Below are 21,143 nucleotides of genomic sequence, written 5' to 3'. Positions count from 1 at the left end.
CGTACATCTCCTCTAAACCTTGCCCCTCGCACCTTAACCTATGCCCCCGAGTAATTGACCCCTGTACCGTGCCTGCTAGTCCCCCACAGACGGAGGATCGGTGCAGCTTTTGCGCTGTTTTTTCAGGCGTAAAGCGCCACTGTTCCCACGCCAGCATCAGCAATTAGTCTTCAAATCGGAGAATCCAGCCCCATATCTTAGCCCTTAAATTTTAAAAAAACTATTCTGAATCCTCCCTTTTTCTTTTGATGGTGATCTTAAATTTGCACAGTCTAGCTTAACTAATCAGTGGAAATCCTCGATTTCCCTTATTTTACCTTAACCCATCATAATTTCGAACACTTCTTAAATACCCTTGTTTAATTTGTCACTTTAAATGCTCCCGTCGACAGGCTGTGACCACTAATACTTTGCCCCAGGATATGTATAGCTCGCGATGCTCTCCTCAAAAACACAGACTAAATGCTGCTTGGTGTTCTCACCGTTCAAGTGGGCCCAACATGAAACATTTTACAAATGCTTCCTCTGGTGGCAACTCTGAAAAATCAAATTATTATTTTAAATGCGACACTTGCCCTATTTTTAAAATTGGACATTTTGTTTTAAAGCAGGCGCTGTGCGTGGTCGAGGTAGAGGGGCAGCTGGCAACAGAGCAGCAGGACCTCGTGGATCGTACCTGGGTGGATATTCTGCAGGCAGAGGTATTTACAGCAGATATCATGAAGGGAAGGCCAAGCAACAGGACAAAGCGTATGAACTGATACCCAGCTTAGATCTGGCTACAGTCAGTCCAGTCGCTATGAAACCTGGTGCAGGTTAGTAAAGGGAATGTTTTGCTGAACATTTACCTTAACAGCTAGAGAAAGAAGGAAGAAAAATGCAAAGCTAAATGTCTTAGAAATCTTCTTAAAACCCTATAGGATTTTGAAATATTCCTGTAGGATGACACATAAGCCCAACAAACACATTGAGCAGCTGGAGTTTTGTGAGTCACAGCTAAAGTCACACAGAAGTTCTCAATTGGATATTTTATCGTGTTAAGGTAGCACATCCTCAACTTAGATCAATACAAATAGTTCCGATTTTTAAAAAAATATTAATTTGTGAAACACATCAGGTTTGCTAAATACAAACTGATAACACTACGGCAATTTTAATGTTGCTGCAAATTGTAGTTTGTGTTGGACTGATGAAACTCCAAAAACTGCATCACCACGAGGAAGTAAAATCATCAACGTGGCATTCAATCAAGTCTTGACAAGCAGTGTGAGGGCTGTTGAAAGCCACACATAACCTAATTTTGTGCTGTAAAATGATTTGGCTCATTGGGCTTGATCTAATTCTCTGAAAGGGATAACCGCCTTAGTCCCATTTCCTATCCTTCTCACTGGTCCCTTCTACATCTTTTTTTTAAGTATCCATTTTACTTATTAAATCTGATATTGGTTTTGAACTATTTTCTGATTGGGGCAATCCATGACCTAACAGCCCCTTTGTTAAAAAATCATTCTCCTGAACCCTCCCTTTATCTTTTGATGGTGACTTTAAATTTATGCATCCCAGTTCCCAACTTAAGTAATCAGCGAAAATCTTGTTTTCCTTATTTACCTTGTCAAACCCATCATAGTTTTGAATACTTCTATCAGATCCCCTCTTTATGTTCTGAGTTTCTGATTCTTGGAAAAAGGTTTGCAACCTTCAGACACTAGCATAACTTCTATACCTAAGGATGTTTGACAGATTGTGGTCTGAGCCTCTACTATTTCCTCTCTCACCTCCCTTAGAATTCTAGACCAGGGCTTAGTGCTTCTTTCATTTTGACTAAGACCACCTTTGTTAGCACTTTGTCAGTACTAATTCCTTGGATGGAATTCTCCATCCAGCAATGCCGAAATTGCGAATCGCAATCAAGCAGAGAATCGTACGTCAACCGAAAATCGAGGTCGGCGACAGGTGCTCAATGAAACGCATGCTCCGGTGCCTCGATAGTGGAGTGAATGCGTTCCATGTTGTACGCCGGCGCTGGCGTGCTAATTGTACAGTAATGGCCATTTGCATATCATTAATGGGCCTGACCCGGTGGTGATGACGTGTGGTTCACTTGTGGCATTTACAATCGGGAAACAGGCGTTGCGGCCGATGAGGGAGAGGCAGTAAGCCATGTTACCAAAGGCGCAACGGTGGGCTACCAGTTGTGCCGTGGGCCGGGAGGCGTCTGCCAGGGGTGGAGCAGCGGAGGCGACCAGAAAATGGGCCGTGGGCCGGGGTGTCCAGGTATGGACCGCCATTGCCACGGTCTGCAAGGCAGTCACCTGGCTGCTCACTCCACTAACTGCCTGCTGTGTCCCATAAATGTGCAGACTGCCATCGGCCCTATGGGTGCCCCCGACCCCCAGGCCACCTGCCCAGGACTCCACAGATCCCATCCGACCCATCAACGGGATGGGTGTGGCCCAGCGCAGCCCGTTGCTCACCAGGTGTTGGCATGCCCTAATGCGCCCATCCGAGGCGTTATTCCACTGCAGGGGCAGCAGGAGAACGGCAGAGCGCACCTTGACTGGCGGAATCATGCACCATGGATGTCGGCACCCTCCCGAGCATACTGACCCTCGCAGGGCAGATGTCCGGCAAGTGAAACTCTCAGCTAGCCCATCCCGCCAGACCACCGGCTGTCACCACGTCCTGCCTGCCTACTGCACCCCTGCCCCCATTCATCCTGCCCCCAGACATGTAGACAAGACTGGTGCGCCGTACGAAGGACCCACAGCAACCGCTACTACGGTCCTGACAGGTGCCAACCCCCCCTGGCCGAGGCCCACCCATGGGCCTTGTCACCAAGCATGCGCCAATTGGTAGCGTACTGTGCACCTGCACCCCCCCCCCAAACAACTTGACGCCACCCTGCTGGCAGAGTATCACATGGCCCACCCACAGTGGATCCCACAGGAGGGTGCAGGACACAGGCCGCAGAGCGTACCACTGGCATGGGTAGCGCGAGCCACTGGTATCCCTGCCGGTAGGGACTGATGGTGGGCTCAGAGGCCCCCTGGTGCCGGGCCCGAATGGGGCCAGTGGTTCCTTGCGGAGGGCAAAGTGTCAGTTGGAACGGACAGAGGTGGGAGTGGGAACAGGGGCAGGGGGGGACATGTGTGGGCAGGGGCTCCAGTGCAGGCCTGGGCCACCGTGTAACCCATCAGACCTGGTTGGACACAGGAATACTCACCATGCTAAAGGGTAGCACGGTAGCATTGTGGTTAGCACAATTGCTTCACAGCCCCAGGGTCCCAGGTTCGATTCCCGGCTTGGGTTACTGTCTGTGCGGAGTCTGCACATTCTCCCCGTGTGTGCGTGGGTTTCCTCCGGGTGCTCCGGTTTCCTCCCACAGTCCAAAGATGTGCAGGTTAGGTGGATTGGCCATGCTAAATTGCCCATAGTGTCCAAAATTGCCCTTAGTGTTGGGTGGGGTTACTGGGTTACGGGGATAGGGCGGAGGTGTGGGCTTGGGTAGGGTGCTCTTTCCAAGAGCCGGTGCAGGCTCGATGGGCCGAATGGCCTCCTTCTGCACTGTACATTCTATGAAAGTCTATGTCTGCCCTTTACCCCCTGCAGAAAATGGGCTTTGGTAACGAACCAGGAGTAGTTGGCATCTGTCTAGCCGCAGCCCGAGCAAATGCACTGAGGCTGCATGAGCAGGAGCTGCTCGAGCATGAACCCTGCACAATAGGGGCCTGCCCCAGAGGAGCAGGAGCCAGCCGATGATGATGGAGAGCCAGCAACCCAACAGGTTGAGGAGGAGGTGGGGTCGCACCAGGCCTCGTGTACCGACAACACCTGTCATACGAGGACCTGTTGCACCAAGCGTGCTGATGACAACTGCAGTTGAGTAGGGAGACCGTGAGGCATCTGTGCCAGATCATGGCGCACCTGGAACCACGGCAGTATAAGGGGAGGACACCCGCTCCCGATGACTGTCAAGGTGACGATCACCCTGAACCTCTTTGCAATGAGGTCCTTCCAGGTGCCAAGTGGGGACCTGTTTGGGATCTCAAGAGAACTCCATGCACAGCATCCACGCTGTTCAGGAGGTCCTCTATGCCCGGGCAGCCCAATACTGCAAGAGGGTAGCCAGGGAAAGGGTTGGCCCACTGAAGGATAGGCAAGGGAATCTATGTGTGGAGCCAGAGGAAATGGGCGAGGTACTAAATGAATACTTTGCATCAGTATTCACCAAAGAGAAGAAATTGGTAGATGTTGAGTCTGGAGAAGGGTGTGTAGATAGCCTGGGTCACATTGAGATCCAAAAAGACGAGGTGTTGGATGTCTTAAAAAATATTAAGGTAGATAAGTCCCCAGGGCCTGATGGGATCTACCCCAGAATACTGAAGGAGGCTGGAGAGGAAATTGCTGAGGCCTTGACAGAAATCTTTGGATCCTCACTGTCTTCAGGGGATGTCCCGGAGGACTGGAGAATAGCCAATGTTGTTCCTCTGTTTAAGAAGGGTAGCAAGGATAATCCAGGGAACTACAGGCCGGTGAGCCTTACTTCAGTGGTAGGGAAATTACTGGAGAGAATTCTTCGAGACAGGATCTACTCCCATTTGGAAGCAAATGGACGTATTAGTGAGAGGCAGCATGGTTTTGTGAAGGGGAGGTCGTGTCTCACTAACTTGATAGAGTTTTTTGAGGAGGCCACTAAGATGATTGATGCAGGTAGGGCAGTGGATGTTGTCCATATGGACTTCAGTAAGGCCTTTGACAAGGTCCCTCATGGTAGACTAGTACAAAAGGTGAAGTCACACGGGATCAGGGGTGAGCTGGCAAGGTGGATAAAGAACTGGCTAGGTCATAGAAGGCAGAGAGTAGCAATGGAAGGATGCTTTTCTAATTGGAGGGCTGTGACCAGTGGTGTTCCACAGGGATCAGTGCTGGGAGCTTTGCTCTTTGTAGTATATATAAATGATTTGGAGGAAAATGTAACTGGTCTGATTAGTAAGTTTGCAGACGACACAAAGGTTGGTGGAATTGCGGATAGCGATGAGGACTGTCAGAGGATACAGCAGGATTTAGATTGTTTGGAGACTTGGGCGGAGAGATGGCAGATGGAGTTTAATCCGGACAAATGTGAGGTAATGCATTTTGGAAGGTCTAATGCAGGTAGGGAATATACAGTGAATGGTAGAACCCTCAAGAGTATTGAAAGTCAAAGAGATCTAGGAGTACAGGACACAGGTCATTGAAAGGGGCAACACAGGTGGAGAAGGTAGTCAAGAAGGCATACGGCATGCTTGCCTTCATTGGCCGGGGCATTGAGTATAAGAATTGGCAAGTCATGTTGCAGCTGTATAGAACCTTAGTTAGGCCACACTTGGAGTATAGTGTTCAATTCTGGTCGCCACACTACCAGAAGGATGTGGAGGCTTTAGAGAGGGTGCAGAAGAGATTTACCAGAATGCTGCCTGGTATGGAGGGCATTAGCTATGAGGAGCGGTTGAATAAACTTGGTTTGTTCTCACTGGAACGAAGGAGGTTGAGGGGAGACCTGATAGAGGTCTACAAAATTATGAGGGGCATAGACAGAGTGGATAGTCAGAGGCTTTTTCCCCAGGGTAGAGGGGTCAATTACTAGGGGGCATAGGTTTAAGGTGAGAGGGGCAAGGTTTAGAGTAGATGTACGAGGCAAGTTTTTTACGCAGAGGGTATCGGGTGCCTGGAACCCGCTACCGGAGGAGGTGGTGGAAGCAGGGACGATAGTGACATTTAAGGGGCATCTTGACAAATACATGAATAGGATGGGAATAGAGGGATATGGACCCAGAAAGTGTAGAAGATTGTAGTTTAGTCGGGCAGCATGGTCGGCACGGGCTTGGAGGGCCGAAGGGCCTGTTCCTGTGCTGTACATTTCTTTGTTCTTTGTTAATACATCCACCTGGATAAGGACCGACCCCACCAGGCAGCCCAGGCAGCAGGAATCACCGCAATCATCGGAAGGCCCCAGGTCCAGGGGTAATCGACGGGACACATGCCCCCCTTGAGCACTGCCGCATGAGCGGGTACCCTTCATGAACCAAAAGGGATTCCATTCCCTCAATGTCCATTGGTGTGTGACCACCAGCTGCACATCATGCATGTCTGCACCTGATACCCGGGCAGCGAGCACAATGCTTTCATCCTACCACACTCGCTGGCGCCCGACACATTCGAGGCGCTCCCCCGGGTGAGGGATTGGCTCCTGGGTGACAGGGTTTATCCAGTGCGGTCATGACTGATGATGCCTATCCGGAGGCCACAGAGCAACGCGGAGAAACACTATAACAATGTCCATGCTGCGACCAGGGCCATGACCGAGCAGTGCATTGGCATCCTGAAGATGCAGTTCAGCTGCCTGGACTGCTCTGGTGGGGCCCTCCAGTATAGGCCTAGGTGGGTCTCCCACATCGTTGGAGCCTGCTGCGTCCTCCACAGCATCGTGCAGCAAAGGGGCGACATACTGCAGGAGGAGGGAGAATGCCAGGCCTCGTTCAACGAGGAGGATAAGGAAGGGGACCCGGCAGGTACAGAAAGCCGCACAACATGTGCCAGGGCCGCCGCTCACGTGACAATCTGATTGCATCCAGGGGGCCTGGCCACTGGCAGCTCGAAACTCCCATTCCACCCCCGCACACCACCCCCTCCTCCACATCTGCACCTCCCTCCGCGCTTCCCACCTGCCTCACTACACGGTGCTGGCCCTGGGTTGGCAGTATCAGCAGGTCTAGTCCATGAGTTGGAGGATAATGGGGACCCACTCTACGATGAGCTCTGGTGTTCCACATCGTTTAACGAGGTCTGACTCCTGCCCTCGGTGCATATTCCCCCCGCTCCCCAGCCCCACTCCCGGCACACCCTCTGCACCCAGCCCAGCCCATCCCTCACACTCTTCACCTGAGGAAGGAGCTGTGCTCCAAAAGCTAGTGATTCGAAACAAACCTATTGGACTTTAACCTGGTGTTGAAAGACTTCTTACTGGAACATCAGTGAACAAGGCCAGGATTCTCCCCGACCCGGTGGGGCAGGGGAATCCGGCGTAATGGAGTGGCGGGAACCACTCCGGCGTCGGGCCGTCCCAAAGGTGCGGAATTCACCGTACCTTTAGGGGCCAAGCCCTCACCTTGAGGGGCTAGGCCCACGGCGGAGTGATTTCCGCCCCGCTGACTGGCGGGAAAGGCCTTTGGCGCCACGCCAGCCGGCGCCAAAAGGACTTCGCCGGGCGACGAATGCGCGGGAGCGTAAGCGGACGCTCACGGCTTCCCCGCGCAGGCGCAGCGGAGTGGGTCTCTTCCGCCTCCGCCATAGTGAAGACCATGGCGAAGGCGGAAGAGAAAGAGTGCCCCCACGGCACAGGCCCGCCCATGGATCGGTGGGCCCCGATCGCGGGCCAGGCCACCGTGGGGGCACCCCCCGGGGCCAGATCGCCCGCGCCCGTCCCAGGACCCCGGAGCCCGCCCGTGCTTTCTGCTCCCGCCGGTAAGGTAGGTGGTTCAATTCACGCCGGCTGGCGAGGGTTGACAGCAGCGGGACTTTGGCCCATTGCGGGCCGGGGGAGCCCACCGACCGGCGCGGCGCGATTCCCGCCCCCGCCGAATCTCTGGTGGCGGAAAATTCGGGACACGGTGGGGGTGGGATTCACACCAGCTCCCGGCGATTCTCCAACCCGGTGGGTGGTGGGAGAATCGCGCCCCAGGTGTCTATTGTGATATGTACAAGTATTGTGTCCTGGCCTAGAATGCATTTATGCGCTTCACCCGTGCCAACTTAACTGGTGTCTAACTTTCTAACCTTACGTACCCTAACGCTTCTTCTAGTGGGCCCCCTAGGCGATACATCAGAAGTGGACGCGGCCTACTGCATGTATCTCAAAGAACAAAGCACAAAGAAATGTACAGCACAGGAACAGGCCCTTCGGCCCTCCAAGCCTGTGCCGACCATACTGCCCGACTAAACTACAATCTTCTACACTTCCTGGGTCCGTATCCTTCTATTCCCATCCTATTCATATATTTGTCAAGATGCCCCTTAAATGTCCCTATCGTCCCTGCCTCCACTACCTCCTCCGGTAGTGAGTTCCAGGCACCCACTACCCTCTGCGTAAAAAACTTGCCTCGTACATCTACTCTAAACTTTGCCCCTCTCACCTTAAACCTATGCCCCCTAGTAATTGACCCCTCTACCCTGGGGAAAAGCCTCTGACTATCCACTCTGTCTATGCCCCTCATAATTTTGTATACCTCTATCAGGTCGCCCCTCAACCTCCTTCGTTCCAGTGAGAACAAACCGAGTTTATTCAATCGCTCCTCATAGCTTATGCCCTCCATACCAGGCAACATTCTGGTAAATCTCTTCTGCACCCTCTCTAAAGCCTCCACATCCTTCTGGTAGTGTGGCGACCAGAATTGAACACTATACTCCAAGTGTGGCCTAACTAAGGTTCTATACAGCTGCAACATGACTTGCCAATTCTTATACTCAATGCCCCGGCCAATGAAGGCAAGCATGCCGTATGCCTTCTTGACTACCTTCTCCACCTGTGTAGCCCCTTTCAGTGATCTGTGGACCTGTACTCCTAGATCTCTTTGACTTTCAATACTCTTGAGGGTTCTACCATTCACTGTATAAATCTCACCCTCGTAGTGCCACCCTGTTCTGCCCGCTTCCTATTTGATGCGCCTCGGAGAGGTGGGAGGGTATTCAGAGGTGCTGCAGTGTTCCGGCACATCCCCCGCAGGAGTCACCGGCACAAGTCCCATCACCACCTCCTCCTTTGGGGTGCCCGATGGCCGCTGGGCTATTTGGGATGGGTGTGTGGTCGAAGTGAGCTCTGGGGGCTCCGCCGTTGTCTGGACCTGGCAATCCTGGATGCCGGCTCTCCTCTACCAGGGTCTCCTTGCTCGCAGCCATGGAACCCACAGGGACTGTGCTACCTCCCTCTTGGATTGTGCAACATTCCTCAGTGACGGTACCTGGTCCCTCTGGAACTGGATCAGGTCAGCTAGTGCCAGGCAAATGCCCTTGATGGCCACAGCCATGCCCATTGTGACTGGGCCAAGCTCTGGTGTATCGCTGCAATGTCCATGTTGTTCTGGTACATGGCTGCCTGTTATATGGCAGTCCTGTCCTGTGCCTCCGGGTGGAATTTTCCGAAAAAAAATGACCAAGTGTTCAGTACTGACTGAAAACCGTCATACTTCTCTCCAGAAACACAGCCAGGTTTTCTGTCCCGATCTTCCAACACTTTATCAGAAAGAAATTGGTGGGCGTATTTTGCAGCTTCAGTCTGTGGTGGGGTGCTGCCTCATAGAGCCGGCAAGACCACCTACACAGAGATCGGGGCGCGATCTCCCAAATCTGCAGTAAAAATATGCTTCCCCGCACACCCTCAAGTACATGGAGGGCCTCCCCACAAGCTTCGGGGCGACCCCCAACCGCAGACATATCGGGGGCACTCTCACCCTCGCCATTACCCCTTCCTGCATGTTCTCCGGCATGCACCCATCCCCCTCCCTCCACCACTACACATAAGGGGAAGAAGGCCCCGTCAATGGCGAAGTTTTTTCCCCCTAGCACTGCCCTATCTCAGTGCCCTCTCTTAGAGCTCCCTGGGAGAGTACCAGGGAGCACTGCCAGGGTGCCAGGTGGAACCGTCCAGGTCCCTGGGGCCTCCAGGCACTTCTGCAAGCCCAGCGTGGTCATCACAACTGGTTTCCGATTTTGAGAAGCAGTGGTGAATTGTGACAGCATGACATCATGCTGCTGGCCGGGGGGGGTGGGGCACATCACATGGGGCTGGAAGGTACGGCGTTAAGCTGTTTAATGGAATTCAGGTGCGCACTCCTGATCATGTCACCAAAAGAGGGGGTGGTGCAGGGAATATTTCATTTTAAGATCTCCCCGACATATTTCCGGTTCTGGCCCTCTTGCGAGAGTTAGCGGCCATAACGGGATTTACACACTTGTCGAACGGGCCCGAGAAATCACGCCCACCAATTTTTGTTGCACCCCTTTTACTACTTGTGGGATTTTATCAAGTTGTGCCTTAACCTTCTCTGGTTCAAAAGTTTCCCTTTGAGTCCACTGCTCTAACTATCATTTTATCTTTCCGATTTATCTGGATCGTTCCTTTGATTTCATTGCAATATTGAGTTTTCTTTTGGCCCAGCCAAGTACCGTTCGGGCAGAAGTCATGTGGATGTGGGTGAGGAGTGGATTTCTGGAGATTGGGGAGAGGCGGGTATCTGTTACCTCTCCTTTTCTATTACACATTGAGCTATATTATGCTATGGCTGCTTAGATCTTTCACTGCCATTACTTTGCCTACTTTCCCCACATAATTCGAGCTTTCAGCTTTACGCAATGTGTGTAACTGCAGCCAATGCGAAGCAAAGTATTAAAAGTTCCCAAGAAATCCCTTGAGAGTCTGTTAATATAATGATGATGACAGTCTACATATACAGAGGTGCAAAACAGGTGGTAGTGATCGTGATGCCAGTGGGAAGGGAAATAGGACAGGCTGTATAATGGGCGATTGGTCCACTTAAAACCCAACCCAGGTTCAAGTATCCCCAATTTAATTTTATACTCACCTGTTAAAACTTTTACAACATTCTTTTAAAATCAGTTCTATATTATATATGTATATTATATATACGCATATATATATGTATATATCCGTATATGTAAACGGTTTAAATATAATTTTGTGATGTAATTGGTTTTCACATGTATGCTCATAACAACTAGCTCTACCTCATCACCTCTCAGTTTCTCCACTGTTGTTAAACTTTCAGGCATGTCTGATATCCAGGACAGTGACCCGAGGCTGGGCTCGAACCCGGGTCCTCGGCGCCATGAGGCAGCAGTGCTAACACTGCACCACCGTGCTGTCGCTTGGGGTGCCATATTTAAAAGACACACGACAGCCTGAACTGTCCCTTCCACCTTTGCCTGGCCACTGCTCCACCTTTCTCCGTTAAACCTTCTTCCCTTCCTCGGTCATCCTCCACACAGCTGCACCCAGGCGGAAGCAAAGGCTGGCATTTAGAGATGCTTTTCAAAGAGGACAATGCAACAATTACTCACTGTCAATCATGGAAGAATTCTACCCTGCTAGGTGCAGTTGTAAAAGTGAACATCCTAATTTCTCACTGGCGGGGAACTTAGGGCGCAATTCTCCCATCGGGAGTCTAAGTGCCGACGCCGGAGTGAAAAACCGGAGTGTTTCACTCCGGCGTCGGAGCCCGCGCCCAGCCCCAGATTCTCCCACCCGGCGTTGGGGGGGGGGGGGGGGCGGGGATTCCGTCCTTAATTCCAGTGAGGTGGCCTTTTCATGAGCATTCATGTAAAAGACTTTCCTGACATTGTTTGTCAAGAAGGTCGACCCCTGCCTTTAATCCAATGTTAAAATCTCGAGAACTTAGTTCCTATTGTTCATCCTACAGGTGGGAAACTTATTCCTGGCCTCATGCCAAATTAAGTTCTCCCATGAGACAAGCTTCCTGCTGCTGGCAGGACCAGAGGATTCCACCCCAGTACTGGATAAGCAGAAATGTCCTCCAATTAAACATCAGGAGGACTCGGGCATTATTTTTGGTCCCTGCCCCAAACTTCATTCCTCAGCTCTCAGCTTCACTCCTCTTTTTGGCAACAGCCTGAGACTAAAACCAATTGTTTGCAACCATGGTGTCATATTTGGGCCATCATTAAGAACGCCAATTTCCACCTCCACATAACCACCCAATTTTGCCCCTACCACAGCTCAACTGCTGTTTAAACCCTCATTTATACCTTTGTTACCGATATATTTTTAAAAGAAATTTAGAGTACTCAATTCATTTTTTCCAATTAAGGGGCAATTTAGCGTGACCAATTCACCTACTCTGCACAGCTTTGGGTTGTGGGGGCGAAACCCATGCAATCACGGGGAGAATGTGCAAACTCCACACGGAAAGTGACCCAGAGCTGGGATCGAACTTGGGATCTCAGCGTGTGAGGCAGCAGTGCTAACCACTGTGCCACCATCCTGTCCTTATCTATGGAATTCCTTGCCCAGTGAAGCAGTTGAGGCTCCTTCATTAAATGTTTTCAAGATAAAGATAGATAGTTTTTTGAAGAATAAAGGGATTAAGGGTTATGGTGTTCGGGTGGGAAAATGGAGCTGAGTCCACAAAAGTTCAGCCACGATCTCATTGAATGGTGGAGCAGGCTCGAGGGGCCAGATGGCCTACTCCTGTTCCTATTTCTTATGTTCTTATGTTACCGTTAGTTTTAACTATTGTAAAGGTCCTTCCTGTTGGTTCCTTGTTGATGCGCGATCAATTACACTCAAGACAAAGTGATTTCATAACTGAAGGCTTTAATCTACTAGAACTTGTTCCCCAGCAGCTTCGGTACAGAAAGTGAAGGCTGCTGGGACGGCACCGTTTCTTATACGCCGCCTGTCAGGGCGGAGCTACGTAACAACAGCCAATGGTAAACTCCTGGGTCTAACCAATGGTCATCGGCCTCTTAGGTACCGCAATACCTGGTACTACCACACCTGTTTATTCCCTTATTTCCCCTTTCTTTTATTTTGCTGTTACATCTTTGATCTATGGATGATTAGTGGACATGTCTTTTTAAGGCAAAGCAGCCTGTAAGAATTCTGAACCTTTAATTCAAACTGAAGAATCCAAAAGGCTGTGCTGTGCCTGATAACATGTGGTGATTGGATCTGATCTCACTGGAATGTTTCTCAGAGCTTCAAGGGTTGCGTTTGGGTTTAACTTTGATTCTGGCAGCAAGAAGGGGAGCCTAAATGCACTCTCCAGAAATGTCCAGCTAATTCTCTTCCAAAGGCTACCGTGAGGGCTTACTCTCTCCAGAAAGCCTGTGGGGGCCAAGTTGCTGAAGGACAGAGGTCTGCAGACCAATTTTCTTTCCAGAACCGACCAATTCTCTCTTCAGAACGATAGAGGCTCGAATGGAAACCTTTTTTTTAGAAAATATTTTATTGCGGCATTTGCAATTTTAACAATTTTACACATCAAATTTCAACAAAAACAAAATCATAACAGTATAACCAAACGTCCCCCCCGGGCGCAGACCCCAGCCAACATGACATACACAAACAATGTCACCTTCCCCAACTACCCCTCCGTTGGTTCTCCTATCCTTACGCATCTCTCCTATGTCCCCCACCCTCCGCACCCAGGCTGACAGCTTAATTCTTCTCGAAGAAGTTGATGAATGGCTGCCACGTCCGAGCAAATCCCTGCAACGAACCCCTCAAGGCAAATTTAATTTTCTCGAGTCTGAGAAACCCCGCCATGTCGCTAACCCACATACCCGACTTCGGGGGCTCCGAGTCCCTCCACCCTAGTAAGATCCATCTCCAGGCCACCAGGGAGGCAAAGGCCAGGGCGTCGGCCTCTCTCACCCCCTGGGCTCCCGGGTCTTCTGACACACCTCAGATCGCCACATCTGGACTTGGAACCACCCTCACTTTTAAGACCTCTGACATGATTTCAGCAAACCCCTGCCAGAAACCCCTCAGCCTCGGACATGCCCAAAATATATGGACATGGTTCGCAGGATCCCCGCCAAGCGCCCACACCTATCCTCCACCTCCTCAAAAAAACTACTCATCCGGGCCACAGTAATGTGCGCCCTGTAGATCACCTTAAACTGTATCAAGCTGAGCCTGGCACACAATGAGGATGCATTAACTCTCCTCAGGACCTCCTCCCATAACCTGACCTCCAACTCCTCACCCAGCTCTTCTAACCACTTTCTCTTCACCATTCCTATCGGGGGTCCCTCCCACTCCATCAGCTCCTTATAGATCTCTGAGACCTTCCCCTCTCCTACTTCTGTTCTCGACACCACCAGGCGGCACGGTAGCACAGTGGGTAACACTGTTGATTCACAGCTCCAGGGTCCCAGGTTTGATTCCCGGCTTGGGTCACTGTCTGTGTGGAGTCTGCACGTTCTCCCGTGTCTGCATCGGTTTACTCCGGATGCTCCGGTTTCCTCCCGAAAGACGTGCTGTTAGGTAATTTGGACATTCTGAATTCTCCCTGTGTACTGGAATGTGGCGACTAGGGGCTTTTCATAATAACTTCATTGCAGTGTTAATGTTAGCCTACTTGTGACAATAAAGATTATAATTATTATCCTGTAGCCCCCGGGAAGGCAGATGCGGGAAGGTCGAAATCTGCCTCCGCACAAAATCCGTCACCTACAGATACTGAAATCCATTCCCCCCGGCAACTCAAACTCCTCCTCCAGCTCCTCCAAGCTTGGGAAACGCTCATCAGTAAAGAGATCCCCAAATCTCTCGATCCCTGCCCACTGCCAACTCCGAAACCTCCCGTCCAGCCCCAAAGAGCGAACCAGTGGGTATCACATATCGGTGCCCACACCGACGCCCCCTCTAACCCCATGTGCTGTCTCCATTATCCCCACACCCTCAGGGCTGCCACTACTACCAGGCTTGTGGAATACCAAGCCGGAGAAAACGGCAGAGGTGCCGCTAACAATGCCCCCAAATCCGCGTCCTTAGATGAGGCCGCCTCCATCCGCTTCCTTACCGACCCCTCCCCCACTACCCACTTCCTGACCATCGCCGCCCAGTAGTAGTTAATGAAATTCGGGAGGGCCTGCCCCCCGCACGCCCCCGCTCCAGCAACACCTTTTTCATCTGCGGGGCTTGACCTGCCCAAACAAATCCCGAGATCTCTGCATTCACCTTTTTGAAGAACGCCTTGGGGATGAAAATTGGGAGGCTCTGGAAAACAAACAAAATCCTCGGGAAGACCGTCATTTTCACTGTCTGTACCCGACCGATCTATGACAACGGGAGCACGTCCCACCCCGAAAGTCCCCCCTCATCAGGTCTACCAACTGACCCAAATTCAATTTATGCAGCTGCTCCCATTCCTGCGCCACCTGGATACCCAAATATCGAAAGCTCCCTCCCACCACCTTGAACGGCATCTCACCCAATCTCATCTTCTGCCCCCTCGCCTAGATCGCAAAGACCTGGGGCGCAATTCTCCGACCCCCCCACCGGGTCGCAGAATCGCCGGGGGCCGGCGTGAATACCTCCCCCGCCATGTCCCGAATTCTCCGCCACCGGAGATTCGGCGGTGTGGGAATCGCGCGTGCCGGTCAGCGGAAATCACCCGGCGATTCTCCAGTCCGCGATGGGCCGAAGTCCCGCCGCTGTCAACCCACGCCAGACAGCGTGGATTGAACCACCTTTCGAACGGCGGGACAAGGTGGTGCGGGCTGGGTCCTGTGGGGGGCGCGGGGCGATCTAGCCCCAGGGGGTGCCCCCACGGTGGCCTGGCCCGCGATCGGGGCCCACTGATCGGCCGGCCGGCCTGTGCCGTGGGGGCACACTTTTCCTTCCGCCTTCGCCATGGTCTCCACTATGGCGGAGGCGGAAGAGACCCCCTCCACTGCGCATGCGCGGGGATGCCGTGAGCGGCCGCTGACGCTCCTGCGCATGCGCCGCACGGCAAAGTCATTTCCGCGCCAGCTGGCGGGGCACCAAAGGGTCTGGCGCGGGCCTAGCCCCTCAAGGTTAGGGCTCGGCCCCCCAAGATGTGGAGAATTCCGCACCTTTGGGGCTGCGCGATGCCGGACCGATTCGCGCCGTTTTTGGCGCCGGTCAGCGGACATCGCGCCGATTACGGAGAATCCCGCCCCTCATTCGCACCCATATTCAATTTGTACCCCGAAAACCTCTGATATCCCCATAATCCCTTCAATTTCCCCCAGCGGGTCCGATATGTAGAGAAGAAGATTGTCCGCGTAGAGTGAGACCCTGTGTCCCACATTCCCTGTGCTATCCCCTGACGCTCTCAATGCCAATGCCAACGGCACTATAGCCGAGGCAAATAATGGTGGGAAAGTGGACATCCCCGCCTCATCTCCCAGTACAACCTGAAGTAATCTGATCTCACCCGGTTCGTCTGCACACTCGCCATCGGTGCCTGGTGTTTGGCATCCACATTTAACAGGGAGATCGGCCTATACGACACACAGTTTTCCGGATCCTTGTCCCGTTTTAAAATGAGGGAGATCGATGCCTGTGACAACGTCGCAGGGAGCACTCCCAACTCCTTTGCTTCATTGAAGGCCCTTACCAACAGCGGTCCCAATACCCCCGAGAACTTCTTATAAAATTCCACCGGGTACCCATCCAGTCCCGGGGCCTTGCGCGATTGCATCGCCTCCGGCCCCTCTACTACTTCTACAAGCCCAATTGGGTCCCCAGGCCCTCCACCAGCTCCTCATCAAGCATCGGGGACTCTAACCCTCCCAGAAACTACCTCATCCCCTCTTCCCCGGCCGGTGGTTCCGACTTATATAATTTGCTATAAAGCTCCCTACACATCCCATTCACCCCCGCCAAGTCCAAGACCGTATTCCCACCTGTGTCCTTCACATTCCCAATTTCTCTCGCCATCTGCTACGTCCTCAACTGGTGCGCAAACATCCTGCTCGCTTTCTCCCCATACTCATATACCGCCCCTCTCACTCTTGGCAACTGCCATGGATAACAACCCAAATTGCATTTGCTGCCTCTGCTGTTCCTTTAACAGCCCTTCCCCCGGGGCCTCTGCATATCTCCTGTCCACCTGCCCGATTTCCTGCACTTGCCTTTCTAGCTCCACCCGCTCCACCTTCTCCCTGTGTGCCCGGATTGCTGCTTTCAGTGCCTCACAAACCGTACCTGCCGAAACCTCCCCCATGTCATTAATCTCAACATACCCCCGGATGGCCTTCCTCACCCGCTCACATACCTCTTCCTCCGTTAACAGTCCCACATCCAGCCTCCGTTGCGGGCGCTGTCCCCCTCTCCCCTCCACCCTTGCTCACTCGTAGATCCACCCAGTGCGGAGCATGAACCCCCGGAGCTCCTTAGCTGTTGCCGACACCCTCCCTGACCTTGAGTTCAACCGGTCCAGTCTCGGATCCAGGACCGTATTAAAGTCACCCGCCCCCATAATCAGCCGATGAGAATCCAGGTCCGGAATCCTCCCCAGGACCCGCCTCATAAATTCCACATCGTCGCAGTTCGGGGCATAGATGTTGACTAATAGGACTGGCATCCCCTCCAATTTCCCACTGACCATAACATACCTCCCCCAAGAGTCCGCCACTATTTTTCCCACCTTGAACGCCACCCGCTTATTGACATCGCCACCCCCTTTGTTTTAAAATCCAACCCCGAGCCAAAGTACAATTCCCGGCCTTCATAGGTCACCCACAGACGTGCCGGGTACAGTAGCCCGAACGTCACCCCCTTCTTGTAGAGGGCTGCCTTGACCTTATTGAAGCTCACTGTCCTCTTGGCCAGCTCTGCGCCCAGGTCCTGGTGCACTCGGATTTCACTGCCCTCCCTGGTGCAGCGCCTCGTCTGCCTGGCACACCTCATAATTCGCTCCTTGTCCAGGAACTGGTGCAACCGCACCACCATTGCTCTCGGCCTGTGCGTTCAATCCATCTCCAACGGCCGTGCAAACACACCCTCTCCGAGCAGCTTCTCCAGTATCCTCCCCACAAATGCACCAGCATGGGCTCCTTCAGTCCCCTCCGGCAGGTCCACAATCCTTATATTCTGCCTGCGAGACCGGTTCTCTAAGTCTTCAATCTTCTCTTGAAGCCGCCTCTGCTGATCGATGCAAAAAGCTCCTTGTGTTCCCCTACCCCTCCTCCATTTTCTTGCTCGACTGGCCCTGGGCCCCCAGCTTTGTTTCCACGCGGTCAACCACCACCCTGATCGAATCCACCGCCCAGGCCAGGTCCTCCAGACTCTCCTTCCGTTGCTGGGTGAACTTCTCATTTAAGAAGCCCACCTGCTGGTCCGCGCCCTGCCCCTCCACCATCTCCACGTGCTTCGCAGGCGCCGCACTAGCTCTAACTAACTGATTCCCCATTTTCAACCGGTTCTGGCCCTCAGCTCCATACAATCTCTTCCCCTCGCTCCCCTGCGCCTTTATTCCGCCTCGCATACACCGAAAAAACCGCCACGAGCGGGAGCCACCAAATGTACAACCACTCACTCCACTGCCTATCTCTGTAATCTCTTCCAGTCCACAATCCTCTTGAGGTATTTGTTTTAATCTCACTCTAACCTCTTGAGCATTCCAGATTTTATTTGCTCAAATATTGGTGGCTATTCCTTTAATGTTGTTGGATCTAAGCTTGGAAGTTCTCTCCCAATATATCTGTAGGTCCATATTTTGTTTCCCTCCTTTAAGGTACCCTTCTATAACATATATCTTTCACTATGAGCGGACCAAGCTCTTGGTCACCTGACCTAATATTCCCACATGTGGCTTGGGGCCACCTGGCCCGCAGTCGCAACACAGGTGAAATTAGATTTTATTTAAGATATCCAAGGTCCTTCGTTGAGCCCAGTCAGCTACAGTCATAGAACATATAGAACATAGAACAATACAGCGCAGTACAGGCCCTTCGGCCCACGATGTTGCACCGAAACAAAAGCCATCTTACCTACACTATACCATTATCATCCATATGTTTATCCAATAAACTTTTAAATGCCCTCAATGTTGGCGAGTTCACTACTGTAGCAGGTAGGGCATTCCACGGCCTCACTAGGTTTGTAACTTTAAAACACAAGCAACCTTTTACTATGTACAGCATTATAATTAAATGGACAGAAAATGTAACTGACTATCTATTACACCTAACCCAACCCCCCCCCCCCCACCCACTTCCTAACTCACCCTAATCTCTGCACACAGACAAACAACACAGCGAGGAAAGGGTGGTGGAAAGGGAAAGAAAATATTAATAAAAATAAAAGGATATGGATCTCTGATGCACTGGGATGATTTCCAGTCAATGTCTTTCTGAAGCTCAGGCTTTCATTTTGGTACTTCAACTGGTTTTGTCTGGCAAGGTTGTCTACTTTCTCTGCAAACTCAGCATCTTATCAGGTTTACAGCAAAGGATGTGCAGGTACTCACTGCTTTCAGAACAATAGGGCCGTTCTTTCACTTCAGCAAGTGGGAAAGAAAGGGAGAGTTCCTTTCACTTCCAAAGTCTAAACACTTCTGCTAGATTCTCTCAGGAAGCATCATATAGGAACTAATCACTGACCATTATCAGGCAGAACACTGTCCCTGACCAACCCACCGGTTGGTTACCAGTTACTAATTGAACTGACTCTCTCCATAGCTGGTTCCTAAGATCCATTTGGTGCCGAGGAGTCTGGTTTCTTCTCTCCAAAATACAAAACTTGGGAACACAGTGTCCTAGCAAGCAGGCTGATTCAACTTTGAACCTGCTGCTGAAAGGCACAACCCGATTATGGGTCCATGGACCAAAATAATAAAAAGAAAAGAAAGGAAATGGGAGCAAAGGAATTAATCAGGAAGGACTTTTGCATACCACCTCCATTAGAGGGATGAAACGTCATTGCAAGGACATTTCATCACAAAATATGTGACACAAACCACAAAACACACGTCCACTGCTCCTTCCTTTCCCACTAAATAAGTTCCTACAATCTTATATCCGCCTCTTATCAGCACATAAAGTCGTGACAATGCATCCGTAATAATATTGTCCTTTCCAGGAATATGCACAATTTTTACATTGAAAGTTTGCAACAATAAACTCCAACAGAGCAATCTTGCGCTCCGAGATTTACATTTGTCCACAAACGCAAGCGTATTATGGTCAGTATAGACTAGGCTTTGCTTATTACCATGCTGGACATAAACTTCAAAATGCTGAAGGGCGAGGAGTAATGCTAAGGCTTCCTTCTCAATGGTGGAGTACTTTCTTTGGCGCAGACTTAGTTTCTTAGAAACGTATCTCAACGGTCTCTCTATTCCTGACTCATCACTGACTCCACCCCCAGGTTGCTGGCATCAATGGCCATTTTAAGAGTTTCAGAAAAATCAGGGGTGACGAATACTAATTTGTTTACGAAACGGTCCTCAATTTCTCTAAAGCTGCTTTTTTTGGGTTGGAGTCACCCACGTTTGCATCATGTTCAGTTAATGTAATGCACCCCCGGCATGTCCCTACAAATCTTCTTATGCTTTTGCAGTATCCTTAAGAGATCTTTTCATTGCTCTTCTAGGTATGCAAACTCAGCATCTAACTGTTCTAGTATTATCGTATTTGCTAGTCATACCACAGGACGGTTACTCTGTGAACTGACTATCTCTTCTCCTCACTCTTGCCATCTCTGTCCTCTTCCACTACTTCTACCACCTGACACACTGGTTCCTTCCTATCTTCTTTCCATGATGATATTTCATCAACATATTTCTGTGGCATAATCGGTCCTTCTTCCTACAGTCTGGAATATATATTCAGTAAGTCACCTTATTCACCCTCCTAACTATCTTATAAGGCTGCTGAATTTCACTTTCAGAGGCTCACCCTGCAAAGGCAACAATACCAGAACCTCATCTCCAGCTTGGAATATTCTGGAGCTGGCATGTTTGTCAGCTCACATTTTCATTCTTTCTTCCAAAGCCTTTAAATGCTCCTGGGCTACCTGACAAGCTCCCATGAGTCTTTCCAGAAACGTGAATACGCAATCCAACATTGAAGATTTATCTTTTTCTTTTAGAAACCTCTCTTTCATCAACATTAATGGACCCGTACTTCACGGCCATAGACCAATTCAAATGGGCTAAATCCAGTAGATCCGTTTGGAGAATCCCTGGTGAAAAATAGTTTTAAAAATCCAATCCCTTGTCCCAATTTCTTGTACATTCATGGCATTGGTCCCTAATCATGGTTTTGAGAGTCTGATGATATCTCTCCAAAGCTTCCCGAGTTTATGGGTGAGAGGTGGTCAACTTTAGATGCTTGATACCTAAATTATACCATGGAAAAGTTTAGACATGTTAGGACCCTGGTCAAATTGTACTTCTAAGGGTATGTCTATCTGATGAACAATCATCCATTCCTCGTCCACAGGTCGATGAGGATGTCTCCTTCCTCATAGTATTCCACTGTCCTTACCTTCCTTCCTAGTCTGAGGAAGTGATCCCAGAGCATTCCTAGTTATACAACCCTTACCTTGGCAACCTGCCTTCATTTCGCTCGCCCATTTCCTATAATTTTTT

The 21,143-nt window shown here is 51.0% G+C and overlaps 1 protein-coding gene across 18 annotated transcripts in view; it reads left to right on the top strand.

Moving 5' to 3' along the window:
• The window catches only part of rbm47 (RNA binding motif protein 47), a 367,449-nt gene that overhangs the window by 328,665 nt on the left and 17,641 nt on the right, over positions 1-21,143 (top strand). For 10 of the 18 annotated variants that reach the window (XM_072496611.1, XM_072496610.1, XM_072496618.1 and 7 more), the window contains one exon: positions 609-815. The exons of 2 other annotated variants lie outside the window; for them this stretch is intronic. In XM_072496611.1, coding sequence (XP_072352712.1) covers positions 609-815 — 207 coding nt within the window. The remainder of the gene's footprint in view (positions 1-608; positions 816-21,143) is intronic. 6 more of the 18 variants (XM_072496622.1, XM_072496620.1, XM_072496609.1 and 3 more) reach the window with 3 other exon arrangements.

This window comes from Scyliorhinus torazame, chromosome 3, assembly GCF_047496885.1.
Source record: "Scyliorhinus torazame isolate Kashiwa2021f chromosome 3, sScyTor2.1, whole genome shotgun sequence".
Classification (NCBI taxonomy): domain Eukaryota; kingdom Metazoa; phylum Chordata; class Chondrichthyes; order Carcharhiniformes; family Scyliorhinidae; genus Scyliorhinus; species Scyliorhinus torazame.
Note: the sequence above shows the minus strand (reverse complement) of the source record. Positions and strands in the feature narration are given on the sequence as shown.